Source organism: Triturus cristatus, chromosome 11, assembly GCF_964204655.1.
Source record: "Triturus cristatus chromosome 11, aTriCri1.1, whole genome shotgun sequence".
Taxonomy (NCBI): domain Eukaryota; kingdom Metazoa; phylum Chordata; class Amphibia; order Caudata; family Salamandridae; genus Triturus; species Triturus cristatus.
The window spans coordinates 1,029,611,134-1,029,636,791 of record NC_140594.1 but is presented as its reverse complement, the minus strand read 5'-3'; the positions used below and the strand labels follow the sequence as shown (position 1 = coordinate 1,029,636,791).

The 25,658-nt window shown below is 46.2% G+C and overlaps 1 protein-coding gene across 2 annotated transcripts in view; it reads left to right on the top strand.

Moving 5' to 3' along the window:
• Window positions 1-25,658, top strand: part of OTOL1 (otolin 1) — a 77,925-nt gene that overhangs the window by 47,468 nt on the left and 4,799 nt on the right. For both annotated transcript variants that reach the window (XM_085635213.1, XM_085635214.1), the window contains exon 4: window positions 8,446-8,517. In XM_085635213.1, the coding sequence (XP_085491339.1) occupies window positions 8,446-8,517 (72 nt within the window). The remainder of the gene's footprint in view (window positions 1-8,445; window positions 8,518-25,658) is intronic.

Genomic DNA, 25,658 nt, shown 5'->3' with positions numbered 1-25,658 from the left:
CTACTGCCTTTGTTATCTGGCGAATTCTTGCTATCCAGGGTAATCATAGTCATTCATTCAATATAGTGGGGACGGATCATGTGCATCCTGAGCCTGGCCACATGCGGTCTAAAGTGCACCATGGATGTCCCCTTGACTAGTGAGGTTCAGAACTGTGCAAATCACATTTTCACAACTGCAAGACCTTCGGCCTTTCCCCTCGTTTTGCATTTATTTTGGCCCTACCATTTCCAATCGTTGATCTTTGCAACCCGTGAGTCAGGGAAAGCCCCTCTCAGTCCATACCATTCTTATCCATTTATTTTGGCCCTACCATTTCCAATCGTTGATCTTTGCAACCCGTGAGTCAGGGAAAGCCCCTCTCAGTCCATACCATTCTTATCCATTTGGGTTTGAAGTGATTCAGTGAGAGGATCTTGCCCCTCTTCTGCTATCTTCTTCACTACTCCCGCAAAGGTTACAACTTAAAGATAACTGCAAAGAATTCTTAACTGTAAATTCACTGTGGAATTTTTCATTTCTAAGTCATGATGACAAATATGTGATTTTGATAGGCGTGGCGCCTGTAAACTCCGCCACGTGGCGGAGCAGAGTTTTTGTCAAACTCCATGCTCAAAGAGGAGTGGCAAACCTTGCAAACTACGCAGTCAGAGCAGAGTTTACCTCTCACCCCTAATCAACAGTCAAAGGCCTCAACCCCCAAGGTTGGGCCCAGGAATTCCTACTTGCCCTGTGGCACTCTGAACGGGGTTTTGACAGTATGTTTAGTCCTTTGTGCAGAGCCGTCCTTATTCTACTAGACCCATCAGCAGCATTTGACACTGAATCATGCAGTGTTAGTACGGCAGCTGGAGGCCTTGGGGATTAAAAAGACAGCTCTGGCCCTCCTCTCCTCCTTTCTAGCTTTCAGAGAGCAGAGGATACACTGGGATAGTCTACAATCTGATATTTTCCATCTTCCGTGTGGGGTACCACAGGGATCGGCCTTATGACCAACCCTATTTAACATCTATGTCACCCCATTGGCCAGACTCGTCAGAGAGCATGGCTTCACTCTGGTCTTGTACGCGGATGACTCTCATATTGTCATATCCGTATAAAAAAAAAACGGAGGCTACAACCATCAGCTTTCATAATTGCCTGACTGAAATCATGTGTTGGATGAATCAAAACTTTCTTAAAATTAACACAAATAAAACGGAGGTCATGGAGTTTTTTAAGGGCCTAACCTTATGGAATCGAACATGGTGGCCAACAGAGGCGGGTGAGTGTCCCTGCCTGACAACTAAGGCTAGGAATCTAGAGTGATCCTCGATAATCAGTTAAACTTTGCAGGCCAGATCAACCACCTGATGTCCTCTTGTTTCTTTCTACTGAAGATCTTACGCAAGATCCTACCTTTCATTCCACAGGAACTCAGGAAAACTGTGGTAGTAGCTCACATCCTTTCCAAAATAGACTATTGCAATGCACTATTCCTGGGCATTGACAAGGCGCAGATGGCTAAACTACAATCCTTACAAAACGCTGCTACGGGACTACTACTCAATATTCCTAAACATCATCCCCCTTCTGCTAGTATTAGGTTACTACATTGGCTGCCAACCCAACAACGAGTGGAATTCAAGGCCCTCTGTCTGGTTCACAAGGCACTGTAAGGAGAAGGTGTCCGAGCCATGCAGAAACTGTTTCTATGGTATTCACCCACGAGAAATCTTAGATCTACCAACGTGGGTCTGATACAAATTCCCAAAATCCGCAGAGCCAGATGGGGAGGCAGGAGTCTATTCCACTGTGCAGCAAAACTGGAACAAGATCCCGGCCCCCATGATGCTGCAGCCTAAAAGGCCGCATTTTAGGAAAATGCTCAAAACATGGTTGTTTCCTTCCAACTAAGGTGCCGATCACGATCCGGTAAAAAATATCCTTGTGCGACTCGTATCCGGTCTTTTTACTGTACGAATCGTACAAGTGCCGTACGAACTGGCAATCACGATTCGCATGGTAAAAAGTCCATACGAACCGCATTGGGAATCATTCCCCACACGTCCTCGGGTCGGAAAATGTGTCCGACACGTCCTCGTACGAGTCACCGTACAAACGTGAAAGGTGAAGTCCGACCGAGGAATCATGATCCATCCCGGGCGTCCGAATGTACAACCGTATGGTTAAAAGACCGTCCGCACCGAACTCCCATAACAACCATGGAGACGTCCAAACAGGTGCCCGGTACGTGCCGTACCCCCCCCAGCCCCCGCATGTACGCGCCGTACCCCCCCCCAGCCCCCGTAGGTACGCGCCGAACCCCCCCCCAGCCCCCGCATGTACGCGCCGTACCCCCCCCAGCCCCCGTAGGTACGCGCCGACCCCCCCCGAAACTCCGTAGGTACGCACCGAACCCCCCGTGTACGTTCGAGTCGAACCCCCCCGTGTACGTTCGAGTCGTACCCCCCCCGTGTACGTTCGAGTCGTACCCCCACCCGTGTATGTACGGTGCGTACCCCCCGTGTACGTTCGAGTCGAACCCCCCGTGTACGTTCGAGTCGTACCCCCCCGTGTACGTTCGAGTCGAACCCCCCCGTGTACGTTCGAGTCGTACCCCCACCCGTGTACGTTCGAGTCGTACCCCCACCCGTGTATGTACGGTGCGTACCCCCAGCGAACGTACATGGGGGGTTTGACTCTAACGTACACGGGGGGGTTCGACTCGAACGTACACGGGGGGGTTCGGCGCGTACCTACGGGGGCTGGGGGGGCGGCGCGTACCTACGGGGGCTGGGGGGGGTCAGCGCGTACCTACGGGGGCTGGGGTGGGGTCGACGCGTACCAACGGGGGCTGGGGGGGGTCGGCGCGTACCTACGGGGGCTGGGGGGGGGTCGGCGCGTACCTACGGGGGCTGGGGGCGGGGTCGGCGCGTACCTACGGGGGCTGGGGGGGGTACGGCGCGTACATGCGGGGGCTGGGGGGGGGTTCGGCGCGTACCTACGGGGGCTGGGGGGGGTTCGGCGCGTACCTACGGGGGCTGGGGGGGGGTCGGCGCGTACCTACGGGGGCTGGGGGGGGTACGGCGCGTACATGCGGGGGCTGGGGGGGGGGGGTACGGCGCGTACATGCGGGGGCTGGGGGGGGGTACGGCGCGTACATGCGGGGGCTGGCGGGGGGTTTGGCGCGTACCTACGGGGGCTGGGGGGGGTTCGGCGCGTACCTACGGGGGCTGGGGGGGGTCGGCGCGTACCTACGGGGGCTGGGGGGGGTACGGCGCGTACATGCGGGGGCTGGGGGGGGTTCGGCGCGTACCTACGGGGGCTGGGGGGGGTTCGGCGCGTACCTACGGGGGCTGGGGGGGGTCGGCGCGTACCTACGGGGGCTGGGGGGGGTCGGCGCGTACCTACGGGGGCTGGGGGGGGTACGGCGCGTACCTACGGGGGCTGGGGGGGGTACGGCGCGTACATGCGGGGGCTGGGGGGGTTCGGCGCGTACCTACGGGGGCTGGGGGGGGGTTCGGCGCGTACCTACGGGGGCTGGGGGGGGTCGGCGCGTACCTACGGGGGCTGGGGGGGGGTCGGCGCGTACCTACGGGGGCTGGGGGGGGGGTACGGCGCGTACATGCGGGGGCTGGGGGGGGTATGGCACGTACCGGGCCACCTACTCTGGTCGATTCGCGGCGTACTTCGCTTTTGCGGCACTTTTTGGGTGCCGTGAAAATATTGCCGTCCGGACTGCTGTCGGTTCGAATCGTAATTCCTGGGTCGTGAAACGCTGCCTGAAAGCGTCCCGACGTCACGTCGCAGCATTCCCGGATCACATTCGTATGATCCACTTCGGTGCCTATTTAAGGCACTTCTTATTGGTGGTCTGCCTGAAAGGTCCCGTTTTACCGCGCTGCGGTTTGTAAGGGCTGCAGATTTTAATATTTGACTTGGGGCAGTTTCTAGCGCGTTTAGTGCGTTTTTGCGCGTTTGGCACGTGTCCTTGTTTTATTTATTGTGCACTGGCTGGGCTCTCCCCCCCCTCACACCTGCATTTAAATTGTGGAATACTCACCACCGTTTTGGTGGGCCCGGGTTCTGTGGGTGGTCCGGGGATCGTCTTTCATCGGCGACCAGCGCCATCTTGGATTGGGTCCAGGCTTTTTGTGGCGGGCGCCATCTTGGAGCGTCCAGGCGCTCCTCCCTCCACTTCGGTGCCTATTTAAAGTCGCTCTCACCCGCGCAGCGGGAACGCGCAGCTAGGACGCCGTCGCTTGCCGGAGTCTTGCCAGAGTCCTGCCCGTCTGCGCCCGTCAGCGTCCCGGAGGCGTTTCGGCGGCGGGCGGGGCTCTGCTCACCGAGAATGAGTAATCCGGGCCTTTATTTGGTGCGGTACTCTTCTAGGGAGCTGCGCTTTTTGAATCATAGGGAGAGCTGCTGTTGTACTGTCTTCCCGGGCCGCTACAGAGGTAAGTCGCGATGTCCGGGTTGTGGCTGGCATCCGACACGGGTTCTGTCATCAGCCCCGCCTACTGACAGTGCTGGTGTAGAGTATGCCTGCATGCTGTTAAACACCAGATCTGCACGCAGCCATGCGCAACACATCTTTGAGCTCCTCGAGACAGAGAAGCCACTTTGCCTAATGCTGACGGAGACCTGGTGGGGTGAAGCTTCCAATCCTGATGTGGCTATGGCCATTCCGCCGGATTTTGATGTCTTTAGGAAGGACAGAGCAAAGGGCAGGGGTGGCGGGGTCGCATTGATGGTTAAGAAGGGCACGCCCTGCACTATCCTGCCCACTGAGGACATCCGCGGCTCGGAATCGTTGGCTTTTTCAATTGTGCTAGCGCCGCATCAATCAGTAAAGGGACTGTTAGTCTACCGCCCCCCTGGTCCGCTTGGGACGTTTTTTGCTGATCTTGATTCAGTGCTGGTGGGCCTAGCACTGAGAGCAGAACACTGCGTAGTGGCGGGGGACTTTAATATCCGGATGGATGATCCGTCGGACCCCGCCGCTATTAAGCTTTTGGAGGCTATGACTCCGCTGGGTCTTACCCCGCATTTGCAGGGCCCGACCCATGACAAGGGGCACACTCTAGACCAGGTCTTCTCGACCTCGCCTCTAGTGGTGAAAGAGATTCTCCCGGTCTTGTGGTCGGATCACTGGTTGGCCAAATTTGTAATCAGCGGCAACGCCAGGGCGCTTTACCCTGTCTCACAGCAGCGGGGACGAGCCTTTAGAGCATTTAGCAGGGTGACCCCTGAGATGCTGGCTCAGGCTGCTGTGACGCACCCTTGTTCTCTGTCTGGCGAGCTAGAGAGAGATCTGGAGTCCCTGCAAGAATGGCTGACGGAGAGGCTGAATGACCTGGCCCCAGTCCCGCCCCCCCGCCTGACATCTAAGCGGGTCTCGGCCCCTTGGTTCACCCCTGCTCTGAAGGCTACGCGGCAGCAGTGCAAGGTAGCCGAAAGGGCCTGGCGGGCACATTATGACAGCAAGGACAGGTCTGCCTACATGGCTGTGGTTAAAGCTTACCACCGAGACATCCGCCTCGAAAAGAAAGCCTATCTTGCGGGGAGAATCGAAGCAGCTTCGAACTCCAGTAAGGAGATCTTTACCATCGTTCGAGAATTCATCTCCCCTCGGACTACTGCTTCGGAAGAGGGGCCCGCAGAATCTTGGGCGGCGGATCTTGCGTGTTTTTTTACAGGCAAGATCAAACTTATCCAGGACTCCTTTCTATCGAGTGAACTGGTCATATTGCCGCTGCCCGAGGCGGGCTCGCCTCCCTCAATTGCGCAGGGTGCCTTATTGGCTGAGTTTCCTTCTCTGCCAGCCTCAGCTTCTTTAGCGCTTATGGGCAACTTAAAATCTGGGTCTCCGCTTGACCCCTGCCCTGCTAAGCTCCTGGGTAAACTGGCGGAGGTGGTTAATCCGCTGGCGCACCCTCTTCTCAACCTCTCGCTGAGTCTGGGAAAGGTGCCGCCAGTATGGAAGCAGGCAATGGTCATCCCGCTGCTTAAAAAGCCGGGACTTGACCCGAAAGCCCCAGCCAATTATAGGCCAATTTCGTTGCTGCCGGCCCTTGCAAAAATTTTGGAGAAGCACGTTCAGTCGGTGCTCTCCAATTTTCTGGAGTCTCATGAGATATTACATGACTCCCAGTCGGGCTTCCGTTCACATCGTAGCACCGAGACCGCGCTCCTTGAGGTTTCTGAAACCATTAAAGGGGTGTTGGATACCGGGGGCAAAGTCATGCTGGTGCTGTTGGACTTATCGGCGGCTTTTGACACCGTCCCCCATGAGGGCCTGCTCGCAAGACTCTTTGAGATTGGTCTGCGGGGGACGGTGCTCAAAAGCCGCCGCGGTTCCTTTTTGGCCGGCCGCCGGCAAACGATCTGGACATCATCTGACACCGCCGTAATGCCGCCTCTGGGAGTCGGGGTCCCTCAGGGCTCTATATTGAGCCCGACCCTTTTTAACATCTTTATGACCCCTTTGGCGGCGGTGGCGGAGTCATTTGGTGCCCAGATCGTGTCGTATGCCGACGACACCCAGCTCCTCTTCTCTTGCGAGAGAGGGGCTGACTTTGACGGGGAGAGTATCCAGAATTGCCTTGGGGCTGTGTTCGCATGGTTCCAACGGAACAGCCTCAAGTGCAATTCCGACAAATCGGAGGCACTCTTCTTTGGGTGCGAGACGGAGCCCAGCTGGCAGGCCTGGTGGCCCATCGACATGTTCCCTCCGTCCGGCTCTTCTCCCATGGCTAAAAACTTGGGGGTTAAGATGGACAAGGGGCTGACGATGAAAGCCCAGATCTTGGGGGTAACCGGCACTTGCTTCGGCCTGTTAAAAATGCTGCGGAGGTTCCTGCCTCTCTTATCCGAGGAGCACAGGAGGCTGACGGTGCAGGCTCTGATAGGCTCCAGGTTGGATTATGCCAACATTCTTTACCTGGGCCTGCCAGAGTATCTGCTACAAAGGCTTCAAGTTGTACAGAACGCGGCGGCCAGGGCCATCTTTGGCCTAAGTAGACGGGCCAGCGCCTCTGGGTTGTTGGTGGCGCTACACTGGCTACCCATCCGCAAACGGATTGCCTTTAAGGCTTTGACCCTGGCCTACAAGGCGCTCCATGCGGTGGGAGCTAAACATCTTCAAAAGAGACTGACCTTCTACCATCCGACTCGCTCGTTGAGGTCAGAATCTCTACTTTTGGCGGCTGTTCCGCGTGTGAAGAGGGCTCGCCTGGGGGGCCGCTCTTTCAGTCTGTTGGCCTCACAGATGTGGAACGCACTACCGCTCCCTTTGAGGGGGGCGTTCACTCTCCTTGATTTTAGAAGAGGTCTCAAAACCTGGCTGTTTTCTCAATAGGTCTCCCAGTTGTTTGTTTTCTTTTTGTTTATCTTTTAACCTGTTTTTAGTTGTGTTGTGTTATTCTGAAATCTGTTTTCCTTACCTAAAAGCGCCGGGACACTCTTTTTGAGTAACCGTTGCGCTATACAAAAGAATAAATAACATAACATAACATAACATAACATTTTCGTCGGTCGGTGTTTTTTACGATTCGTACGGAAATGGTGTTTCCGTGCGAATCGTAATTCCATGTTTGTAAAGTTTTACGACCGGGTACGAGTCGGACGGGGAATTCGCTCCGACCGACGGTTCGTACACGGTTTTTACCGGATCGTAATCGGCACCAAAGTTCATGTCCGAACTGAGCAGCTCCCCCCACACCTCCTTAGCGCCAACACTCTGCAGCAATCGAGCGCTTTATACATTTACTTTACTTTTACTTTTACTTTCCAGAAAAAGGACCCAACAAATAAGGTATACTCCAGTAATATGAACGTGCAACAATATAACAACTCTGGCGGCAGGATCATTCATCTTATAAATGAATTCAATTTCCCAGCAAAATTACATTTTCTAATATACGGCGATTTAAACAAGCATTAATAAACTACTTCAGGATATGTAAACAAACATTGTGAATGCATCGGGGTGATTTGAATAGTTTGCTAAACATCATAATAATCCAGGAGTAATTTACCGTTGGATTATGCTCCCTCAAGTGTAAAGCTATATTTCACTATATTTATCATAAAGTAAAATCTGCTCTTGTTTAATATTTGTAGATTGGCGAATTTAATATAGCGCTAAATAAACATTATAAATCTTAGTTGAACACTTTCATTGTGACGTTTATTGCGATAACGTTGCTTTTATTATGAGTAACACTTGTATATAATTGCTTGATTAAAATAAAATTCATCGCCTTCCTTCTGTTTACCCTCATCATCTGGTCCTTTGTTTTTTGCTTGGCTTGTTTTATTGCACTACATGTGTTATGGAGCGCAGATTTAAAGGTGTGCACGCATACAGGTTTTTGCAATTGTCATATGTTACAAATTCTTGTAAAATGACTCGGATATTGGACTTTTACACTGATTCAAAAAACATTTGCTGCTTCCCAGGAGACAGAGGAGAGTATGGTGAACAAGGAACAAATGGAATTCCAGGATTTCCAGGAAAGCCAGGAGAACAAGGCACGTAAAATCTACATTTAGCCATTTTTTAAGTGTATTTTTGGTTTGGCTCACATATCTTTCAAGCAGTAAACTGAAATTTGTTGAAATGTAATTTTCAGGCACAACATTGTTTGCTGACTGCAGTCTCAAAAGCTTGTGACAAGCAGGCGTTCATAAATGTAAATGATTGTGAAAACAAGATTCACTTTGTAATTTAGTCTCACCCAGCAAAAATAAGTGACCAAAATGTTTCTCTTAGCAAAATTCATAGTCAATCAAAAAAATGTAACCACTTCAAGTAAAAAAAAAAACCACACAGAAAACAGCATACTGAGCATTGCATTTGTGTTTTAGTTTCTCATTTGAGGTGTTTTGTAGCATGGAGCAGGGCGTCGACAAAGAGTGCTGAACAGCATGGGCCTTATTCCTGAGGTCTTGCGACAGTTTTGCGCTGCCGTTGCATCACTTTTTTGTGACGCATCGGCGGCATAAAACATGCCCCCTGTTGCCCCCTATTTACAAAGTGACGCATCTAAGCAGACACGTCACTTAGTAAACCCCTGCGCTACATTATACCTGTGCCAGGTATGTGTGCAGGGGGGGCGTTCTCACGCAAGTAAGACTAGTAGAAGTGATGCAGTAAAATCTATGAGATTTCACTGAGCCACTACTAGGACGCAAATGTGTCAAAATCTCACGCCTGGCAGGTGTAAGGGTGTCACAGTGCAATATCCATAGCCCCCCTCACTGCATTGCTGGAGTTGAGTCACACTTCCGACACAACTCCAGCAATGCTTCATTTTTGCGCCGACAGATACGTCAGTAAAACTGAAGTATCTGTCATTCCTTGGGACATGATGAGTCATACATTAAATATGACGCATCCATCATGTCGCAAGGAGGGCGCAACGAAAAGTGACGCAACACCGTTTTCACGTAGCGATGCGTCACTTTTCATAAATGAGGCACCATATTTCTTAGTGAAACTGACATTAGGGACATAACAAAACAAAGACAAATTGAACAAATTGAGTTAGAAACCATAATAAACAAAAAAACAGATGCTCTATGGTAAGTGAAAAATTAAAATTATCAATTTGTGTCAGAATACAGAGATTAGAGGCCAGAGCATCACATAGGGTCTGTGGCACAAATATTTCCTTATTGTGTTACTTATGTTTTGTACTGTGCACATCATTTTCTAGAGATAATTTAATTATTTGCTACAAAAAAAAGATTCATTTACTTGGAAATTGTAGATCCCCGACAGACTCCTTTGGGGACTTTAGAATGAATACGTGCATCAGCCGTCTGAGCCTCTTTTTTGAATGCCAGACTCCGACCCATGGCTCCTCGCAGCAGCGGCACCTCCGCAATGGTGGAGTAGTGTTGCCCCACTGGTTCAGAGCCAGCAGCTGAAAATGTAAACAATATTTTATTATCATTTTATTTTTAAGCAGCTGGCTGAGCCAGCGTGTGAGAGAGGGGCCGGGCCATGGGAGGGAGGAGGAATGAAGTGCTATTGCACTTCTAAGTGCGCTTGGCTGTTGGCCCGTTTCTCTTAGGTTTCCCTTACCTGACTGTATTCTACTGCCGGGTGGAGAAAGACTGCCTGTGCCTGAGCAGAGTGCCAAACCGGCCCGCTCAGGCCAATCCCGGCGCTGATCTCATAGTATGAGAGCAGCGTCTGGTTTGGATGGGGAGTCTGCCCCAGGGACTGCCGGGAGCAGCAGGAGAATGGAGGAGCACTGAAGGGCGAAGCAGCCACAGGATTTACAAAGATTTTTCAATTTTTTTTTTTAATACAAGCCCCTCACCCCCCAGCCGCCGCTGCCTCCCAGCCACTGAATATTGGCAGCATCCGGGACTGTTTCATCAGCACTCTTGACCCACTGGTGCTGCTAGGTCACAACCTCCCAACCTACAAAATGCCTGCCCCTGGCACCTCAGCCGTCCGCCAATCCCTGGCATATTGCTCCTGATTGCAAGATCACATCAGGAGTTCTGGGGGAGATTCCAATGGCCAGATGATCCTCCAGGATAGGAAATGATCAAAGGGAGCCAGTGCTTAATTTGTGCCGGTGCTTTCCGGTGCTTAGCACCTGTACATATTTATCAGGGCTGGGTCTACAAAACAGCAACTCTGCATGACATAAATTTCCTCACTGACTCTGCGCATCAGATACCGATCCAGACCATCTGACTCCTAATGTATTTACTGCCTGCATGAATCAATCCAATATGCAGATCAGATTCGATTGATTCAGTTGTGATGGTCAAGATGCGCATTTTGAATTTGAGCACCTGGACTTCATATTTTACAAATTAAGCACTGAAGGGAGCCTCTGGATTGACAGAGTGATCCCCTGCCATACATTATAGGCTCCTAAGTCCCGACAAGAACACCATAGGTTTTTATTAGTGAGAACCAAGAAAGAGTGGACCGCACCAAGGAACAGCTCATACATCATAAACTATTGCCTTTAATCCTGAGAGATCGAGGGTGTCAAGGTTTGCCATCTTCCTTGAGTTTCTCCCCAATCCCTAACTCAGGTAATCTCCTTGAACGGCCATCCCTCTGCTCTTCAGATTCCCCATCAACAAAATATATAGTAATGACGTATATGTATGGCTGCACACTGACAGTAAATTGAGCATAATTGTATTGCTTGTTGCTGAATCCCCCCTATTTACACTGCATTCTTTTTTGCCCCTTCATCAACCACTTACCAAGCAGCAAGGCAACAGCCCACAATGGGCATCATTTTATTTGACTAATTAGGTGATGTGTTAATAACTACCTCTGGATCCCCCTTTCTTGCTCTAGACCCTGGTATGCCACTATGCCAACTACAGACCTTTGCACATCAGATCAGAGTCTGAAACCCTATGAAACAAATGATGTACTCAGTCTGAAACCCTTAATGTCCATACCTATTCTATACCAAATATGAAGACTGCAAAAACAGATCTCTTCTTCTTCTCACATTACCTGGAGCATAACGACACACATTTCAAGCAATTTCACAATGAGAAAGACCTTAGACATCCAAGGGGGATGCAGACTCAGGCACAGATTTACTAACATTTGGAACAACGTAACGCAATGCAGCAAGACATCTTGCTGCACTGCATCAAATGGAGAGAGCAGAAATGTGCCATATTTACTAAGATATGTCGCAGTCCTGCACTCTCTCTCTGCACTGGTGCATTGACTGCTTCCTAACACCAATGCAGGAACCTTTGCGCCATGGTGCAAGGGGGACTGTGTTACAGGCAGGATTGTTTTTGGGCACGAAGGGAAACAATCCTCCGAGATATTTTTCTTTTTCTATGTGTAATTAGAATGCTGCGCTCATAGTAAGGGGAAATAACAAGGAGAAATAAACATATTACTCTTCATTATCCCTCTTTGTCACATTCATTGGTTTACTATTCTGAGTAAATCTGGGAATGCACCAAAATTCATGAGCAGAGGGTGAACTTCGGCCATGATTGCATAGCGCGGGTAGGACTCCTTTGCCCAGATTTCTGTTAACGGGGGAAATTCTCACATTTTTAGCCTTCAGTGTGGCACGAGCCAGGGCAGCCCGCTTTACCCACTCCTCTTCTCCCTCGTGCTGGAACCCTTGGCAGCCTGGATCAGGACGGATCCACAGATCCGTGGTCTTCTCTGGACTGGGCAATGGGAAGACAGAATTTCTCTCTATGCTGATGACATCCTGCATTATATTACGGACCCCAGTCTTCCCTTAGCGGCAGTGTGGATGTACTAACCTCTTTAGTCATTATTCGAGATATGTGATCAATTGGTTGAAATCTCGAACCTACATTCTATATGGGCCAATGCCTGTGTTGCTACTGGGGTGTGAAGCACAGGCACTCTTTGATGGGTTCCTCTATCTCGGTATCTCTGTCACAGGTGACCCAGCCCTCTTCTATGAACAAAACATACAATCACTCCTGACGTGACTTAAGAACGATGTACAGCACTTGAGGTCCCTTCTTTTGTCTTTACTCAGTAGAACTGCATTATTTGAAATAATGGCCCTCTCCCGTTTTCTTTAAGCACTACACAATACACCATACCCGATGCCTGCGACTGATTTCAAGGCTCTAGAGTCTGCCCTCAGGACACTGCTCTAGGATGAAGGGCCAGCACGTATGACACTTAGCAAACTCACAAGGGGGTGCTATAATGGAGAAGTAGCTCTTCCTGACATCCAGAAGTATTACTGAGCTGCTCAACTTATGACCATTAACCAATGGGAAGAGAGAGATGCAGAACACTGCTCCTTACAGCCAGCACACAAATGTGAATGGACCTGTGGGTCCTCTCTACCCGATGGAGCTGTGCCTCCAACACAAATAGGGATACTTGATTGGGACTCTATGGTACAAAACATCCTAATGAACTAACCACTTGGACAACACAAATGTAAATTAATTACTTACCTTGGCTGCTTGGAATCTCAAGGCAACCTTTTGTCTACCGGTATTGATGTAAGCTGCTGACCCATATGGGCCACCAACAGCTGAAACATGTTAACCTATGCACTAGATGTGAATGATTACTAACTCATCCTTAACACATCACCCTGACTTATTTTAAACGTATTCCTGTCCCTTTTATTTATGACTTTCAAAAAAAGATTTTTTACTGGGACTGGAAATAATTGTAATCTAGCCTCACACCACTTCTGTCCTAACAGAGACGGTTCACCTCCAGCAGCAATGAGGTTTCCCCACAGGTCACTCAGGTAGAATAGGACCCTATGATGATGCTAACCACAAAATCACCCCAGCGGAGAATAAATATACCGCTCAGGAGGTTGAATATGTGAATGAGGGTCTTTATTTGTTCCTCCACAATTCCCCAGCACCTACAGACACCCTTTTATTTATTTTTTCCTTTTGATCTGAGCTTCACTTTTTTGATTAGTCACATTAACCAATGGTTATATCCCCCTGCTGACGAGTCCGCATTTAATATAGACCAACTACATTTACAAACCAAGGGATACTTGACGCTCCAGGGACCAGTGGCTGTCACTGTTACAGTCTGGCACCCTACACTCCCAGCCCTGGGATGGAGCAGTAAAATAACCTGGGCCACCCCCTGTTGGATACTGACAAGTGGGATCTCATGGGTCTCTCCAAGGTAGGTGATTTATGGTCTCGGAGAGATGTTGTCCCATTCACTGACTTACAGCACGAATATCAGTTGGCCCCTACCTAGACCTTCTGCTATCTGTAAGTCAGACACACTCTCAGGACGGCACTTCCCCTGGGAGAGGAGCTGCCTAAATCCTTTCTCTTGGAGGACAGACGGCTTGATGACCACTTATCCTGCAAGGCGACTTCCTTCACATAACGAAAACTGATTAACAATTTCCCGGACACTCTCCAACATTTGCAGGAGTTCAGGGAACTAGATTTGGGAGACTTGGAAGATTATAAATGGCCTGAGGCCCTTGCCTCCCCGACAGAGATAGCTATTAGGTCTGGGTTTCGCTTAGGACAGCTCAAGATATTACACAGGTCCTACTACGCATGCACCACCATGATAAAAAGGGTTAGAGGGACAGATGCAAACTGCCGCCGGCAGTGTGGACAGCCAGTTACCTTACATCATATAATTTGGGGTTGCCCTGCTGCACAGCTCTATTGGGAGTCTGTAGTGAATTGCATGAACAGCCTGTGCGGCAGTGAAAGGCTGCTTTCCACAAAGTGGTGCTCCCTTAACAATTGGAATGTAACTGATCTGAACCATATGGAGCAAACCTGGATGACTCTGGTTCTGGCAAAAGCAAAGCGCAATATTGTAAGATTGTAGAGGGCAGAGATTGTACAAAACCTGAAGGACTGGAAGCAGACCATGGGCTGGTGCATGGTGGCTAAATAAGTGGTTTATGAGGGCAGGAGTTGTCCTCAAAAGTGGGAGAAAATCTGGGGCAAATAAAATGATTATAGGGGATGCCCTTTTACCTTCCACACTCAGGCGAATGCAACTGTGCTTCAGTCTTCAAACTGCATCGCTAATGTGATGGTTACTGGGCCAGGGTGCAAAAGGTGTCCGACATATACTGATGTACTGATGCTTATTTGTTATCTGCCAATATATGACTGTGTTATAGTGTGGTGCACTAACTCTTTTTCCCTCTTTTAATTACTTAATAAAAATATCTTATAAAAAAAAATCATGGGTTGACTCGTGGGAATGCCCACACTTCACCCATGGAACACATTCCCAATGCAGAGTAACGCAAGTCAATGACTTGCACTGCCTGTCATTTCTCTAGATTTTCTAAGCCATGCAGATCCAGTCAAGTTGACGCAAGGGCAGCGCAAGCACTTAGTAAATCTTGGTCTCAATGAAACAATATCTGGATGCAATTTCAGAAAGTTCACTACAAACATCTATAACAACCATCAAGATGAATGCCCTGGACTAAAGCATCCTGTATTCCAAGACATTTTTAGCCCATAAAAAATGAATTACATAGTTAGTATTTTTAAAAGCGCCACCCCTTAATCTCATGATTGTTTTAACTGCTCTGTGATATGCTGCAAAGCTCCCAACTTTTGTCTAGTAGGGCACAGAACAGGATGGTGAGAAGCACAATCAGTGTGTATATGTGCTTGATGATAGCATGATCTTTGCCCATTTCTGTGCTTTGTCTCCATGGCTTCACCCATGTCTCAACAATAGTCATATGCAGACTACTTCACCACAACATGGAGGATCGACCCACAGAGGACATGGCAAAAGCTTAGTGAATTGCACAAGCTTTACATGCAAGAAAATTACTAGATGCTCATCTCACATGAAATGATGTGGGTGGTGACACAATTCATTCTGGGATCAGCTGTCATGTCTCCTACATTACATCTAATATGTATGCAGTTCACCTGAGGGTGTACTGATAATTAGAAACTGATAATGAAAAATGAAAAGTCAAAGGAGGGAGAAGAGCAAGATCCTGAAATGTAAAAATGTATTTAGAGGTGAGTCTGACTCAAACCTTTGGCATTCGGGTGCACATCACAGAAGATACAGTATGGTATAACAGTTTGTAAGTGACACAATGATGTGCCCATTGAATCTTGTGAAGGCATCATGAATGGCATTTTACAAGGAATCTTCCCTGTACAGCCTTTGCCTATGACAGTGTCACTTTTAAGAGGCTAATCCATGTACCACCTGTTGACACAAGTGTCACAACCACATGACTAATCAGCAGCTATAGAATAGGCACAGAACTAGGCACACAGCAAAGCATGCAAATCTATTAGGTGTCACCCTTGGCCATTTCAAGGGATGAATAGGAAGCCAAAAGGCATGCAGAAGGACACATAATTCCATCAAGTGTGTGCTTCTGGACGTTTACAGGATGGCTCAGATGCCTACAATACACTAGCAGTGAGTATGCTTCAGTTGTGGAACATGAAATTTCTCTCTTGGGTGCAAATCTTGCATAATGGTTAAGTCATTCTTTGTATTATTATCCAAGGAGTTGAAGAGGTGGTGAAAGATGACTTCAATGATGATCTGGAACATGCACAAGATGTACTAAGACATAATCAGTTGGATGCCAATGGTGCTAGCATTTGGGATGAATGTATCAAGAATTACTTTTATGTACCATAGATTAACCACAGAACCTGTACAAGATCAGGGACTACTAAATCAACAGGACTAGTGCACATATTCACTTTAGGACATTTGTATAATAACTGGTACTGCACACAAAAAGCAAGTTGAAAGCAATGTATTTCAAAACCACCCCAGTCCAATTGAAGGAAACAGCAACCATGCAATAACATTTACACTACCTATACATGTCTTTCCTGATTACCTACCTAACCCCAACTGACCTTGTATCCTGGAAGAAACATTGTACCTCATGCACACCCAAAAAGACACAAGTAAAGAAACCTATTGTTACACTAACACTGCCCCTAGCTGATATATGATATCTCCCAATCTAACCCAACCAGACACTCCAGGATTTTGAAACAGCATGATTTGAAAAATAAATAATGTCACATTTAGACTTTTTTACAAATCCAGTGATTTTTACAAACGCCTCTGCAACATCTAAAGAAACTACCTGGTTTGACACTGAATTTATTGAAGTGTGCTGGCATAGGACCAATAATAGATGGGTGTGTAGGAAACAGTTACTTTCTTCCTCTTGCTACTCCTGTGACAAAGCATCCTGGGGATGTGGAAAACTTCCAAGAGGCTCAATGCATGCCTAGTGGCAGGAGGAAAAGACTTCTGGAGACCAGTTCCCAGCATGTATGTGAGCATGATTGCTTAATTCGGAAAATATTCCCACCGCCCCTGCAATGTGTCAACTCTTTCCCTACTCCTCTCCTGTGTGCTATTTGCCCTCCAGTCCCCTGTTACATAGCATCAGTTTTAAACCCCCCTCCCCCACTGCCACCTGCTTTCCTGCTTCCTTTTCCATGGTATGCCACTCATCTTCCTGCCCCTCAACCCGAGCACCTGTTTTCTGCCCTCTTTCCCCTTGACAACTGTTTACTGCTCCCCCTCTTCCTCTGCCACTCTTCCTTCTGCCTGCTACATGTAGAGAATCTGCTTTTTCTGACCCCGTCTGTGGTAATTATTTTCCTACTATCCCTCCCTCAGTGCCACTCATTCTCCTGTCCACCACAGTACCTGTTTCTCCACATCCATTTACCCAATCATAAATGTTTTCTTGGACCTCATCCCTATCCCCCGCTTGCCTCCTGTATCATTAGCAGTATGCAATATACAGTGCTGGAGTAAGCTCTTACTTTAGCCCCCTCCTGCCATCTTAAATTTAGACAGGAGGGGCTATAATAACAGCCTCTACCATTGCCATGTACTTCACACTGAGAAACATGATGTGAGGGTGGGGACAGGGAGCACACAGCTTTACAATTAAACATCTACATATTACAGAGGAAATGAAGCCAGAAATCTCCTTGCTACTAAAGTGAGAGCTATGACCCAGTGCAAGGATACTACATACCAAGGATTCATAAAATTAATAAGAAGTTCCATGGTTTCCAGAAAACTCTTTACACAGCCAAGTGGGTTGGGGAAGCAGCTTTGTTGGACAATGTTAGAGATTCTACATTTGTGCGCATACCACAATCCCAAAGTCAAGTCTCAAAGAGACCGATAGACACAGCAGGGGTTATTTCAGTGATTACAAAGCTTAAAAAGCCCCTAGCTCTGAAGGCTTAACTCTTATTTCTTGCAAAACTTTCTGTAACACGCAGGCCCTGATACTCACCCACCTCTATAATTCCTTTGGTGCATCTTTCACTATTATGAATTCTATGTTTGAAGCCTCCATTATAACCCTCCCCAAACTGGGCAAAGACCCATCATGGTATTCCTCGTTCTGACTGATCTCCCTGCTGAACATCGAGGCCAAAATCTTTTCTGGGCTTCTAGCAAATTGGCTGCCTCCACATATACGGGGATTTGTCAACCCTGACTAAGCGGGCTTCAGCCCAGGCAGGATCGCAGCTGCTAACATAAAGTACACCCTGCATCTAATAGGCAAAATATGCAGAACCCATACCTATGCACTTTTTTTGGCTGCCAATGCTGAAAAAGCATTTGACAGGGTGTATTGGCCATTTTTTTATTTCTCTGGAAGATCCTCAGATGACGCATTGCTGGAGTTGTGTCAGAAGCGTGACGCAACTCCAGCAATGCAGGGAAAGGGCTATGGATATAGCACTGCATCACCCTTCCGGCGTAAGGTGTTGATGCATTTGCGTCCTAGAAGCAGCGCAGTGAAATCTCATTGATTTTACTGTGTCACTCCTATGAGGCTTACTTGCATGGGAACGCACCCCCTGCATACACTATACCTGACGCAGGTAGACGCAGCTATAATGTAGCGCAGGGTTTTACAAAGTAACGCATCTGCTTAGATGCATCACTTTGTAAAAAGGGTGCAACAGGGGGCATGTTTTTCCCCATTCATAAATCAGGCCCTAAGAGTCACGATCAATGGTATATCCTCTGACCCATTTCAGATCAGACTGGGGACAAGACAGGGCTGCCCTTTGTGACCCTTCTATTTGCTCTTTATATGAAACCATTGGCAAATACAATAAAGCAGTGCCAGACATCAAAGGGGTAAGGTAATCATAGGCAAGGAGGAACAATAAATCTGCCTAGATGTTGACAATGTTTTTATTTATGTTAACTGAGCCAGTTCACTAGCTTCCACCCCTATTAGAAAAGCTGACTAAATTTAGCCATGCAGCAGGATTTAAAATGAATCTCCAGAAGTTGCAGCTTTTGAGCTTATCCCTCCTGCCCAAGCACATGGAGAGAATATGGGCACAACACCCCCTGTCCTTGGCTGAGAAGTATATAATGTACCTGGGAGTTAACATTTACCTTACCTTGGAAAACACAACTTGTGTAAATTATATGGATCCGCTGAAAGCTCTTTGAGCTGAGCTCCAAAAATGACCTTACGGGGTCCTACTGACGCCTGTCACATCACTGCAGCCAAAATGCTGACCCTACCTATATTTCTTTACCAGACATAATCTCTTCCATTACAACTACCAGTTTAATTAGGATTCTCAACCCTCACAGTATACCTTCTTCCTGAGTTATAGATAGTTCATGTTTAATGTTTTGATCTTTTGGTATACATCATCACTGGTGAGAGGTCGAGCATGTTTGTTCCACGACTGATGTGTAATGATATCTTTCACCTTCAACATGTCACTATTATGGCTCTAGGCAGTGAATATCTGAGATAACGATATGGCAACTAGAGTATTTGACTTTACAACAAAATTAATGTAAGCTTCAGCCCTCTTGTATGGAGTACCTTGGCATTGTATAGGCACTCTGGAAAAGTAGTCAGAATGGTTTTGATCCTTCCCTGGATGATGCACAATGGTGTAATCAAGTTCCCCAAAGTTCATTGCGAGGAGGTATCTTGGCTTTTGGATTGCCAAAGATAGTCAATAATGCTTGATGATCAGTTACCAGCATAAAAGGCTTACCATATTGGAATGCATGGCAATGTTCAGAAACCCATCCCACTACGAAACCTTCTTTCTCAGGATGAGAGTAAGCATGTTCTGTCTGGGACAAACTTCTACTGGCATATGCCACAAAATGCCTTCGAGCATGGGAGTGGCCGCTGTGCTGTGCCAGGATAGCACCTAATCCAAAATCTCTGGTGTCAAAAGCAACCTCTGTATGAAGCTTTGAATTGAAATAAGCCATTTCAGTAACTGTTTCAAAACTTGCTCGATTTTCTTGAAACTTCTCCCACATTTTTGTGGCCACTTGAATGAAAAAATGTCGTTTGTTAACTCTCGTAAGAGAGCACTTATGATGGCAAATTCTTGTATGTAACTTGAGCAGTAACTGGTCATGCCAAGAAACGAATGTATCAGAGATACATCTTGTGGTGGATCAGCATTTCACAGGGCTGGTACTTTGGCAGGATCTGGTGTCACACCCCATAATTGAATGCCTTCACAACCGGCTGTATGACTTGTCGAATGATGTCTTGGAAACGTTCTGCTGCCGATGACACATCAAAACTGAATCTTTTATATTGAAGGTTGTAATATACCTGCAATTTTTTTCGAGTTTCAACTGATGATAACGTTTACCTAAATCACGGCAAGGGAAGACCTTTAAACCATTTAATTGTGTTATTATGTCATCAGTGCGTGCACCTGGATGTCATTCTTGTTCAATTGCCTTGTATGATTGGTGCATATCAGCGCAAATGGCACAGCTCCTTTTTGGGCAGTACAACCATGGGAGAAACCCATGGTGTGGAACCAGTTGAACACTTAATAATGTCATGCTTAAGTAACAATTAAAGTTATTTTTCAACAGCCTCTTGTAAATGAAAAGCAGCTTGACTATGTCTTTGAGCAACAGGGGTGACATCATCATTAATATGCAACTTTACTTTCATAGTCTTAAGCTTACCCAAACCATGAAACAATGAAGGAAATTGACTTACAATTTTGTGGTGAGCATTCGTATTGTAATTTACAGAAATCAGTCCCATATAAGCAGCAGTACCAAAACTGAGTAGACAGGCACTTGCCACTGTACCTTGAAGCACATAGATGGGCGCTTGCACCTTTGTTTTCTTGTGTTTCAGTGTTGCTACAGAGGAACCTTAACTTTTCATGGGTAGTGATGCAGCCCAGATATACAGTTTAGTTTTTGAGGGTGTAAGTAAAGGCAATGGAGATAATTCATGGAATTTCTCTTCCCGCATTATATTTATCGATGCACTACTGTCGATGATGAAGGTATCGAGCAATCATCTATTTTCAATGTAATTTTCAGGACAATATTTGTATGATTTTGGTGCTTTGGCATGTCGACTTTTCTTTGACTGACATTTTTCCTCACATACAGCCAGTCAGACATGCACACGTTTCTCTGAGGTAAAAATCGACATGGCACAACCTTCTTCCTCACTTTCACTTGCTATTGAGACAGATGAACTGTTTGACGATGATTTCGATTTTGGATGACAATCAACTTAGTTCAGTGTCTATTGTCCTTAATTGAAGTCTCTATTTGGCCTTGTGGGGGTGCATCGAATGTTGCCTCTGGAATGTTCTGGCAGACATTTTGTCTTCACGCTGTGATGCACTTACTTTTTCCTTCGCTTTACAAACCATTGCAAAATGGTTCTCTTTCTCACAGCTTTACATATCTGTGCAATAGCGGTACATTTACCTTCCGGTTGAATCGAAAATCCACATCTAAAACAGAACTTATTTTTATGTGTGGATAGCACTTTGTGTCCTTCAGTCTTTTGCTTTGGCTTACTTTTTGTACTCAGGAATGATTCACTCTGAGTACCTCGGGCCTCCAGGTCAGCTACTTGTCTTTCAGCATGCTACTCAGCTCTGGCAGCCATCAACACTCCAGACTAAGAGTTTCTCTCAGCATTTTTCGGCTGAATGAATCTGACAGGCATTCATCAATACCTCTAAGTCACATAGCTTCCTCATCATTAAATGTATTGACCTTACAGGGCTTGCTGATCTTATCAAGTCTCGCCACAAATTTGTCAATGGTTTTACCCACATTTGGTGCTCTTGACTGAAAATGTATTTTTCGTAATCAACGTTTGGTACTGGATTGAACTTGAGATTCAGTGTTTCTTTAGTTTGCTAGTATGACATTTCTTTTGTTATCAGCCTCTTCAAGTGCATTAATGGATTCACCAAATTTCTCTATCTACGTAGTCCATCTATCGCCAATATTTAGCTTTTTGGAGGTATTGAAAGGTGGTGGCAGTTTCAGGAAAGCATCAGTGTTGTAGACCAGTGTGGACCTTGTACATTTCAATAAAGAAGAAATTACCACCCGTCACAACTAGTGCCTGCTCAGAGAGATCCATGTGGGAAACCAACTTAAATTGACTCTTTGATCGCAAGCCTACTACAAGAGTCTTATGTTCATATTGAAACTAGATTTTCTAATGTCCCCTAGCAAGTTTGTGTCCCCATTACCAATGAGCAAAGATATCCATGAGCATGAGCCCTTGATATTGAGGTTCTGCAGACCCTTACTAAGAGTAATGATAATTGCAATTAAATGTCAAAAAGATCTAACTATTTTACAGAAAAACTAGACTGTCTGGATATTTTATTTATTGGAAATGATACTAGTGCTTGCTTGTTATTAAGGCTCCTCCTCGTACCAACCTCCAAGAATAATCCTCAACTGTTTGACCTTGCTGCTCTCTAAAAGTATAAGACTAAAACAGATGTACTTGACAGTTTAGTGAACATGCAGTAATATCTGTCGTTTGTAGTCTCCTGGACAACATAATACTTGCCATAATAATTGCATAACTGTGCTTGAGTTCGAAAGGCCTTGTAAATCTGACTTTGCATGTGTATATCGCATGCAACCATGCTTGGTTCACATTCCGTGAATTAGACATGAAAAGCGCATACATGTCCTATTGCTTTTCCAAATATGGACAAGACATACAGATAAACAAATCATCACCAGCATATTGCCACTGGGCAATTATAGTTAGGACCACCACAGAAAAAGCATTTTTTGATTTGCTTATAACTTTAGTGCCATTTGATGAATCTTCATGAAACTTTCCAAAACAAAGTCACATCCAAAAAGGCTCCTTCCTAGAATGCTTTGGGATGATCTGTCAAGCGGTTGCTGAGAAACACATTTTGCTCATTAATTTTTCCATTGGCATATTGAAAAACAATACCGCAAAAACTGCTTAACGGAATTACCCCAAATTTGGCTGAAAACTAGATCTTGGTCACAATAGTCAGCTTTTTGTTTTTTGGTGTAAAGTGGTCCAGTAGTTTTTGAGAAATAAAGCCTCAAATACTTTGCATATTTTATGCCATTGAGCCGGCAGATCTTAAGATCGGATATGATTGGCTACCACCACATCAAAAAAGATGTGATTGCAGGCAGTTTAGGACTTGGAACTCAGCCTTCTGTCTTAGAAAAAAGTATAAAAGCAATATATAGGCGATGGGGTAGGGATACCCTACCACCCTAAGCCTAGTGGGGGTGTAATTGAGGCCCTGAGGACCCCATTCCCTGAGGCAAACATTAATGGAGAGGAGGGCATGCGGCCCCCCTTCCTGAGCCATTCTATAGCTTCAAAGAAACTACTTCCTGGGACCATCTAAGGGTTGGTGTACTGGGGACAGCATCCACTGGGACACCATCCTTCTCTTGGCCAATATCACGGGCAGGAAATCTTCTTGTGCTCCCACCGCAAATGTTTCTCTCTGCCCACATTTTTATAGAGGAAAACACAAAATTGCTCTTGCCCTGCAGGAGCAGAAAGAAAAATTGCTGCAGCTGGGTGGGAGCTATGCTGGCTTCCTCTAGTACCGGGATGAGTCTTGGTGCTTGCCCTGCAGTCCCCAAAATTGGATATGTTGTGAGGTGCCCTGAGTGGGCAACATGGCACACCACAGTAAAAAAAAAAGTGTCCTGCACAGTCCCATAATATGGGACCCCTTGCAGGGAGCTGGCAGGCCACAGGGGCCCTAGGGCTCTACCCAAGGCCCCCAATGTAAAATATTATGCGGGTGTCACGGGTGGTCTCATGGGCACCCCAATGATTCTTTTTTTTAATTAAGGTACTGTCGCTGGCTCCTGTGTGAGCAGCTGGACTCACTCATTTCTTTTTCACTGCTCCTAGCAAAGAGCGCCCCACAAAGCTTTTCAAACCTATTTTATATATATTTTGCTGCTGGTGGTACCACAAATCTGGGCTGGGCCATCACCAGTATGTTTTTTATTCCTTGAGGGGGGCTGCAGGGAGTGCAGCAGCCTCACATAAATACATGTAAAAAAATAACCTTGTGGTTCCTGGGGTCTATAGGAGAGCATCCCAGGATAAGTAATCGTTGTTTTAGAGCTTACCCGGAGCTGAGGCTTGTGCTATTGAGCTTGGGAATGCATGAACCCTTTGTGGTTGGTTTATGGCTGCATTATTCGGCCTGCGCAGTGCAAAAAATGAAAGCTGTTCCATGTTTAATTTTTATATATAAATAATTTATTTAAATGTTTTATAACACCAATAGGCTTGCGTTTTATATATTGAAAGCATTTTACATTAAAAAGAAATCCTAGCAGTTCACCTAAAAAACAAAAAGTTAAATTGATAGTAATTATTAGGTATTCAAACAAACTTCAGAAATTCGCTGAAAAAAAACATTAAAGGGTTGTTATAGTTACATGGAAATCTGTTAAAATATACCATTTTATAGTAACCAAATCACTAAAATTCACCAGTAATAGTTATCTCAAGGAAGTAAAATTCGTGCCCTAAAGTAACTATAAATCAAACCCTCACATTCACTGCTAATGACATCATATATTACATCACTCAAAACGTGTTCTATGACATCATTGATAGCATCACTGCAACATCTGAAATTATATAATTGATGGCAACACTTTGTAAAAGGGGCATCAGCAATATATATGCATACTTTATATTTACAGATAATTTAAAAGTGAAAATGATTTAAGTCACTGCCCCCATTATTTTCTATGTGAGGGGTTTTGTGTGTCTAGACATACTCCAATGCTGGGCTGGAGTATATATACAATTGCTTTGTCACATTAGGAGCTGTAGTAACTTTAGAAGTGCAGTTTGTGAATCATAAGGGTGTTTCTCTTTTTTTCGGTAGTGTTTGTTCTAGCATGATTCTCTCAAATCTCCTCCCTACCCCCACCTAAAGTCCTCCTGATCTATCTCTAAACTCCTTCCATTTAGAAGTAGATACTCCTCATTTTTCCACCTTTCCTCCAGGCCATGCAACATTTTATATTAAAGCCCTCAATACGAGCAGCCTGTGAATGGTGTGCTATTTATTGCACCTGATAAAATCTGACTCTGCAGAATCAGAGTTCATTAGGTGCGATAAATATGACCTGATTACAACTTTTTGTGGAATAACATGCGGATTTGGTGCTTACAGCACCAAATTCAGCATGCACTTGTCAATACCGGCCATTTTTTCCCCAATTAAGTTTGTTAGATTTGACCTGTTGGGATTTGTGAAGGGAAAACTAGGAGGGTGTGATAATCATTACACAAATCATAATTCTGATCCCTGTGCAAACATGGGCTTGCACAGGGATCAGAATTTAACTGTGAACTTGTAATGAGGGCCTAAGTAGCAAATTTACATGAGCAAAGATCTCGCCATAGAAAATATAGGAGAGGTGGAGTTGGAAATTTACACCAGTAGGTTTATTAATTGCATTTTGTAGTAAGTAAGTAGCACTGGCATAGTACATTCTACAAAATTAGGTTTTTGAATCTTGCCCATATTGTTTAGTGTCTCTGAATAACTTTTTCTTAAACTTGGTTTTTGTTTAGGTAAATAATTTGGTGTCAGTCATGCCAGTACTTAATTTGAGATAGTGGTTGTCTGTGGGAACCTGCAGCAATTAGTCCAAGGGACCGGGATACTTTATATTTGCCCCGCAGGCGGCAGTCCAGATTTTAAAGGTGCATAATGACAAAGTATTGGGAAATACTGGATCCCGTTACGAGAGCATTACTTCTCCTTGCGGCAGTACAAAACAAACTGTGGCTTAGTAACTAAAAATATAC